Source organism: Psammomys obesus, unplaced genomic scaffold, assembly GCF_907164565.1.
Source record: "Psammomys obesus unplaced genomic scaffold, mPsaObe1.curated_primary_1811, whole genome shotgun sequence".
Taxonomy (NCBI): domain Eukaryota; kingdom Metazoa; phylum Chordata; class Mammalia; order Rodentia; family Muridae; genus Psammomys; species Psammomys obesus.
The window spans coordinates 6590308-6599117 of NW_026591086.1; the positions used below are offsets into that span (position 1 = coordinate 6590308).

Genomic DNA, 8810 nt, shown 5'->3' on the forward strand with positions numbered 1-8810 from the left:
TGTGTGTGTGTGTGTGTGTGTGTAAACATTTAAAGTAGCAGAGAATTCATAGGTGTAGAGAAACAAACATTGCTGTGGAGAGGAAAAGACACCACCAACACAGATTATCAAATAGCTAGTGTTGCAAAGAAGAGGTGAAAAAGCCCACTCACAGAAACCAAGACAACCCTTTAAAAGAGTCAGAAGGCATGTGACACAGGGGCTACAACAGGCAGAGAAATCACAGCCTTGAACACAGAGCACTCATTCGCAGCCTACTTCACTTTGCATACGTGAAATCTTCCATCTTCTGTACTGTATGAGCATCACCATTATTATGTATAGTTGAAGGCAAAGGATTATTTAAAGTCTGGGTTTCCAACAGGAAAACCAGCAAACTGAGATGCGAGCATGCATTCACCCTTCACAGTAGGTCACCTTGCACCAGGCTAACGTAGGTCTCCTGTAGCTGTTAGGAGGTCACCCAGATAAGCAGTGTGTCTCCGGTAAAACTAAGCCCATCACGTCAAACACATCCCTCTTCAAAACCATTCAAAACTCAGCATTGTGAAGCTGGATAAATGGCTCGTTCCTTAAGAGCAGGTGCTGCTCTCTCTCTGAGGACCTCAGTTAGACTCCTAACACCGGAAGAGTGGCCCGCAAGCACCTGGAACCCCATCTCCAAGGAATCTGATGACCTCTTTTGCCTTTACAGCCATCTACCCACACATGCTCACGCATACACACAGACACATGGAACACGCACGTAAATAATTTTAAAACTAAGCGACCATCTACCACAGCCACTAAGTAATCCGTGGTTTCATGCCACAATATAACTTTCAACTAAAAGCGTGATTTGTGAGGAAATAAGTTCACCAGTGTGATAAAATCTTTCCCTGCATTCAACTTTTCCTCAAAACACTCAGGAAAAGGATGCACCTGACATTTTTGATGCCGCAAGGAATTATTTGAAGAAAATTTTGTTGAAGATGACTGGTGTAGATGGATTTCATAAGAGTTAGGGGGATTTTTTTTTCTGATGAAGATATTTTGAGAAATGGATTTTACTAAAGGTCCGCTAGCACTAGCTGATGTTGGAAGAAACTCCATGAAGCAAATTTTGGTAGGGGGGCTCTGCACTCCCAACTGATTGCGTTTTAGATTATTCCAGTTATCAGTAATGTCTCACTTATCTCTGTGTTCCTGACGCCCATAAAACGCTGCAGGTGTAGGTGATTAGAATATTGTTGTTGAATGGAACACTAGATTCTACTCTGCAGGTAGATCCTTTAAATATAGCCAGGGAAGGCCTAGAACTCACTATACCACCTCACAGCCATACAGACAAGCCCTTGGAATTACAAGTGCATCATCATGCCCCAATCTGGATATCATGTTTTAGCTTTACTCTTGCAACTAATTAAAAATTTAAACTAGTGTTGGCTGACTCATTACAGTGCAAAAATTATACAAATTTTAATGCTGCCTACATAGAAAAGATATAAATTTCAGATAAAAATGCCAATTTGTTTTATTCGCAATTTTTATTTTCTGGTTGTAATTTAAGGTGATAATTATGTATGTGTGGGTAGATAGCAGATAAGTAAATAAGATAAGGTCAGTTATAGGTAATTATTTGAAAGCATACAGCATGGATTACTATAAAGTATCAAAGTCTGAACTCTGTGACCAGGGACTATGCATTTTGCTTCTCAGAACCTTATTGCATAAAATGGAGCCAGTAGAACTTTGGGTTCTAGTGAAGAATAAAAGCTTGGGAAACAAACTAATATAATCATTAACATTGTTTGTTTCCAAATTATGTATAATCTAAAATACCAGAGGAGTTGCCAGGGGAGAGTCATTGAAAAACTAGAAGAGCTACCTGGGAAGATGGCTCAGTTTGATGATATGCTTGCCATGCAAGCACGAGGACTTGAGTTCTACACCCAGAACCCACCTATTCTCAAAGCCTGACATGATGGTCCATGATTCTAATCCCAGCCAAGAGGAAATGAAGACAGGTAGATCTTGGGACTTCCTGGCCAGCCTAGTTCTGAATGAATGTGTTCCAGGCCATGGAGAGACTCAGTCTTGACAAAATGGATAGCAAGACAAACAATGTAAGAATGACCTATGACCTCCCCCAACATGTTCCCACATGTATACACATGTACACAGGCATACACAGAGAATGCATGTACAAGAACGAAGACAATCATAGATGTACTAACCTTTTGCTCTGGCTCTCTGGTCTCTCTTTTACTCAATGGATGAAGTCTCACAGGATAAACCACTTCATATTTTTTGCCCTCAGGGAGTTCTTTTACTGCACTTGCTGGGGAGAAAAAAAAGGAAGAGAAGACATAGCTGTTCAACAATGGCCACCATGCTCACTCCAATGGTTGATGTACCACAGGGGCCTTCAGTGATTTATGTCAATGGTTCCAGACACAATGAGAGCTGGATAGTACTAGCAACCCATCCAGCCCCCAATGTTTAGTGTCTGACATTTAATATTTCTCAAGGAGATATTTTCCAGTGCCTCTCTGGTGGCAGTATTTCTTGTCAATTTTCCCTTTGCTCTTTGGGATCTGGGCAGCAGCTACCTAGCAGGAGAAGGAACAAGGTAAAAGTTAAGTAGGTAGAATCCAGTTCTCCTGGAAGCTGATTACTCCCATAAGAAAACATACATGCTCCAGACCACACTGCTATGTGAATGGAAGCAGACACACACCATTCCTGATTGAACATATACTCCTTGGAATTTTCAAGGCTCTGGTGCTAGGCTCATAGAAAGGGCCGGCATGAGCAATATTGATAGGTCTTCATTTGGGGCATAGAAAAAAATTATGAAAATGAGAGAGGTAGGGGATCTGAACAGAGTCACTGACCAGGGAAGGGCTACTTGGAGGCTGGGGTCAAACTGAGAAGAAATGGAAATTCAACTCAGACAACCAATTCACTGGGGAGGCTCGTGTCCAAGACATTTCTGGAAATTAGGCTAAAGAGAAATCCAGGACTTTCAAATATTTTAAATTGGATTTTTAATTTTTCTTTTTGTTGTCTTCATGTTCTGACCTTAGCTCTCTGTGGGTAGCTCTGGAGGGAATGTGACTTTTAATATTTCTCAAGGTGTTACAGGCAGTTAAAGGGATGAAGACCCTTGGGATGAAGACCTATTCAAACTTGGAGAAAAGAGGCAGGATGCTCGCAGCAGGGTTTGGAAAAGCTTTTTCTTCTCTGTGTTGTGATTTGGAGCTTCTCTGAAGGTAATTGTTCCTCACTGAATATTCAGACCAAGAGCTAATGGTTATATAAACCTATACTACTGTGTTCCACTCAGTAGCAGACATAACTGAGGTGCTCACCAAGCATAGTTGCCATGGGTCAACTTGGAAGGATAGCTTAGCCTAGTGATTTCTCAGAGCATAAAACAGTTACTTGCTTTTATTTTTCTGAGAAATGAAGCAAAAACAAAAAACAAAAAAATTCCAGTGATGCCACCTTTTTAAGTTGGTTTTTAATTTATTTGATAGCACAAGAATAATTTAACCTGGGAGGTTAGAAAAGGTCATTAAGCTCTAAGGATGCATTCAAAGTCAAATGACAATTAAGGGAGTGAAAGAAAGAACCTTCCTTGCCTTGGCTTAGGGTTTGCTCTAGGAAATGTTTACTCTAGGAAACAAGGCTAGAGATGAAAAGATGGCTCAAGAGTTAAGAGCACTGGTTGCTCTTGCAGAAGGCCCAGGTTCTATTCACAATATCCACATGACCACTCACATTTGTGGGTAACTCCAGTTTGGGGACCTGATGTTATCTTCTGGCCTCCTTGGCCACCAGGCATACATACAGGTAAAATATTCACATCCATAAAATTTTGAATGTATATAAATAAATAATATTTAGAGAGATAGTGCTATGCTTTAATACCTTAATTTTAGATTTGGAATTTTTTAATTAATTAATTAAGCAAAAGTGGCGGCAGATTAAGCTGTGTCTAAGATGTGTCACATAGTCCATATTATACAAATAAACACAAACCACTATAGTGTCTTCAAAAGGGCCATGATCATGAAGATACATTCTCATCAGATACGACAAAAAGCCATTGTCACACTTCTGTAGCAATTGTACAAAGTTTTTCTTTTCTTTTATCCTTTTTTTTTTTTTTTTTTTTTTTTTTTTTTTTTTTTTTTTTTTTTTTTTGTCTTTTTGTTTGTCCTTTGTTTTGCCAGGGAGTCACTAGGCTAACCGCAAATTCAAGATTCTTCTACTTCTCAAACTCTGGGCTTATAGGCATGCATCACTAAGCCCAGTTCATGAAGTTCTTGAGTTGCTCATTTCTTGTAGTCATGAGGTAATCACTGCACTCTTTATTTTTATGGAATTTAATACAAATCTTTATTAAATATATATGCAATTAACTTTAAATGCTGTCGAAGGAAAGTAATAGTATGGTTTACAAAAATGCTTTAAAGTTCTAAAATGTGAGATGGTCATTCTCTCCTGTTAAAAATTTCAGGATTACTTCATAGCAGTGAGATGCCAAGAGGTGAGAAACAGCTCTTGCCAAAAATGAGCTAAGGGCATGGGCACAATTCCCTGCTGCCTCCTTTAATTCACGAACACAGAACAAACACACCATAAGGTGCCAGCATGCTACCTGGGGTATTAAGGTGCCTAATCAGGGAAATTAGCACCATAGACATTGGGTCATAAAACCACCTCTCGCTGATGCTGCAGCCTCAGCAATTTTCTTTTCTTTAAATGCCATACTAAGGAGGAGTGGGGCCGCACAGATAGCCCAGTGGTTAAAAGTACTTCCTGATCTTCCAGAGGATGCAAACTTCACTTTCTAGCACACACCTTAGGTGGTTCACAGCTGCCTGAAGCTCCGTCCCTGGGGCATCTGGTGCCTTTTTCTGGTCTACGTAGACACCTGCACTCTCTATGCACATATGCACACAGTCAGACACACACAATTAAAAAGTAGAAATATTTTTAATACCATTTTGGAGGGATGAAGAAATGGCTCAGTGTTTGTTACTCTTCCAAAGGACCCTAGTTTAATTCCCACCTAGAGACTGTCTCTAAGATCCAGTCCTTCTTCTGGCCTCTACAAGCAGATGTACATGCAGAAAAAACACCCCTACACATAAACTTTTTTAATTTTGTTAAAATGACAAAAAAAAAAAAGAATGGGTCATAGGGTTCATCCACAACATGTGCGATTCTATCAGAAAATCAACTGAAGTTTCCTTTCAGTGGTGACAACACCCACCTGGCCCTTCCTATGAAAACAAAACATTATAGCAACCCCACTCCTCTTTGAGAAAAAAAGTGAACAGGAAACTAGGTGATCCTATCCAACAGCAAGCTGTTTTCTGTGTTGTATATGTTGAACCCACACTTGAGTTAGTCTCAAGCCTAATGTTTCATAAAGCCAGAAGTCACCAACTAGTTCTTAAATACGGAGTCAAAACATATAAGCTACAGAATTTATTCCCAACATACTCTTTGGTGAGGAAACACTTTCAAGTGGAAACCAAAACAAACAAACAAACAATTTCTTTTTCAAGCCTTTAGCAACTTCTCTTAGCAATATGAATTAGTAAGTTTCCAGTTCATTTCAAATCCTTACAACACAATTCAGTTCTCTAAAGAAAACAGATAGGATTTCTCCTCGAAGGCTCTGATTCTCCTGAAAGCTAGAAGGCCCTTGAAATATGATATTTGAGATGTCGGGATTTCCACAGTGCAGAAAGGAATGGGGTAGACACAGGTATTGTTTGCCTCAATGTACTCCCATTTGATGGAGATCGGGCAACCTCCTCCCTGGTGAATGAAATCAAGTTAATTATTAGGAAGCCAGTGACACAAACAGAGCTAACTGCCATCCAGGGATTACGCAAATACAAGGCGAAACACAATATGTTTCTATTAATTTATTTTAATACTTGTTTGCTTTCTCTCTCCCACAGAACTCATGTGTTGGGCTAGTTTTTTGACTGGCAGAACTGGGTTGAGAGAGAAAACAGTAAGTTTGGTTTGAGCTAGAAATGTGTGTGAGTGTGCAGCAGTGGACTGGATTCTTTTAATTGTCCATTAGTTTAAAATCAAGCAAAGCTCATTAATGAGACTGATGAAGCTCTCCTTGGTCTAGAATTTTGTTCTTTCAGGTCCATTTTGGGACATTTGTACATAATATTAGCATCTTCATTTCCCTCCAAATCTATTTAAAATTGTTTCTGGATTGTCTTTTCAAATGAGACATCAAGCTTTCAGTGCAAGTTTGTGCAATGGCACCGACTCTCTGTCCCCTCAGATGCTTGTACTTCTCAATGTTATTCAGTAAAATTGAGTATGGGGGAGACAAGAACTCATATTCTAATAAGTTATTATTTGGCTAAATAGGTTAAATTGTGCACCAGGACATACTTTTTCCAAAGTATACTTTTTATAAAGGCCAGAAATAATTGCTGCTTTGAAATAAAATTATTTTTGAAGCCACTCTTTCTCTGTACATATTCGTGAAACAGGATGGAGACTTGCCTTTGTCAATGCATTAATTTACTTTTTCTTTTCGCAAACACCTTCCATGTCCTTTTAAATATTTGTTTTTTACTTGTCCTATGATGAAATCCCATGTCACTTTTCTCAGGGGATGGAGAAGCTCATTACAAGCATCTGGACCTACTGTACATCTTCACCTTTACTTCCAGTGGAACCACGTAAAAGTCAACATCAGAGGGCACGTGAATAGTGAATTGATGATGGGGAGGGAGGAATGAAGAGGACAAGATAAGAAAACAAAACTTCATTTCTTGCATTCTGTCTGGGAAACCAGTCTTCATGGGTGGTGTAGCAAGGGTCCTTCAGTGGGCAGGATGATGCCTTAGACAGTTAATGTCCCCTTACTAGAGAGCAATCAGAACTCCTAGTAGCACATGCTTGGAATAATGTCACGCTTTTAGGCTCAACTACAAGGCTTTACATCTCTTGCTGTCAGGTTGCTGATGGAGAGTTAGAGGAGCAGAAACAGTTTGGTGTCTGATTTGAGTGAAAAGGCAGTAGCAAGGCAGTAGGTCCCACCATTAACCATGAGCCTGTTACTGGATCCTTTCTCTCCTTGATCCCCGGTAGTCCTTCTGCTTCTGTTGAGAGTGGTGTCTCCCACAGTCCTGAGGATAGTGTTTTCAGATAGTGTGAAGAAAAAAATTCCTATAAAGAAATTTCTATAAAGGAAAGACTTCCTACTCTTTGAAATCTGTGACTCTAGGAATTTGAAGTCAAGGGATCATGTATTTAAGAATATATTAGTATCCTAAATATTTACAGATATTAAGTATGATTTTTACAAGTCTGGAAAACAAAGGGGAAGTCATTTTTTAGAAAAATAAAGGCAGAGTGGATTAGGGAAGAGGACAACCCTTTTATGATTGATGGCTTCAATTTTGTTTAGAATTTGTTCATTCCTGGATCCCAGCAAACAGTCTATGGTTCAAGAAAACGTTTGCCAGCTAGCATGAAGATTCAAGCTTTAGACACAGAACAAGCCAGAGAAATGTGTCATCAGATCCAAGGCATGCGAAACTGAGCTGAGAATTTATAAAATGGGAAGACACGCTTGCTAGAACATGTCTAAATTCTTACATGTTTGCTATAACCAGTGAAACGGCAGTGGACTATGAAGCCACATTAAACTGAAACTTCTCCCCAGTAACATCACAATGCTTTATAATTATAAGTCTGGGCACAAAATCCTGACAATTAACTGTATCTGTTACTTTTAATCATAAAAATGTGCAGCTCAAAGTAACGTTAAGTTGCTGAACTGGCCCCAATTTTAAGAACAGATCCTTTCCCCAAGTCTTAGCGGTCATAACCAGTCAAATCTACTGTTTTATGGAACTAAAGATTAACATGATTAGTTTTGAGAGATTTTGGTTTTGGACTCAAAGATCACATTTGTGGTTTAAATGTGTGAGAGCTTCCCTTTCTCTTTTAAAGATATCAGAGCTGACATATAAGTGTTTCAGGAAAACCTCTGATTACTCTCCTGAACATCCATTACAATTCTCAGACCAGAGAGTAAAACCAGTCTAGATGGTTATAAAAACTGGTCATAGGGGGAAAAACACAAAAAACAAAACAAAACAAAAGACAAAAACAAACAGCTTAACCAGTGTATTATATACCATCAGAAAAGAAGCAGATGGATAAACAGGCAGTCCCATGACATGCTGAACAGAACCCAGAGAAGAGTTAACACCTACCTGGAACTGGAGAAAGGAGGAAAAAGAGCACCAGAAGACTCCATTGCTGCATGCTGGGATCCCAGGAGCAGTGCCTGCCTCCGCTCACACAGGTGAGCTTGCTTCTGCCCCAGCCTCCTCTTAAGGGAGACAGAACAACACTCCCTGCCTCATTGTGTACGCTTCAGCAAGTGTTTACTGAAGGTGTTGCACAACTTGGGAGCTGTGGTCCTGCCACAATGGCACGGCAGGCGGAAGTCCTGGCCACCTCTTGGCTGGCTCTAAAATCCTGTATTAGGAGTTATTGTTTCCCTTTCTTTCTTCTCTGTGTTCCCCATTCAAAAGTAAAATAGCAAGTTTTCAATGTGTTATTGTAGCTCAATAGGTTACAATGAGGTACCTGCCTTGACATATATCTTGATATATGTACCAGGCTGTATATCATACACATTTGGAATATGCACGTGCTGTGTAGCATACAGCCAGGCATATTGTGTGTACATGTGTTATATGTAATACTTAAATATGTAGATTTCTAATTTTCAGCTAAATCAATAAAAAGTTGCAGAC

The 8810-nt window shown here is 39.5% G+C and overlaps 1 protein-coding gene across 1 annotated transcript in view; it reads right to left on the minus strand.

Annotated features, from left to right (window-relative positions):
* Positions 1-8313, minus strand: part of Adam28 (ADAM metallopeptidase domain 28) — a 47767-nt gene extending 39454 nt beyond the window's left edge. The window contains exons 1-2 of the mRNA XM_055609875.1: positions 8262-8313; positions 2217-2320 (exon numbers count right to left, since the gene is read on the minus strand). Coding sequence (XP_055465850.1) covers positions 2217-2320; positions 8262-8313 — 156 coding nt within the window. The remainder of the gene's footprint in view (positions 1-2216; positions 2321-8261) is intronic.
* Between the last annotated feature and the right edge of the window lie 497 nt (positions 8314-8810).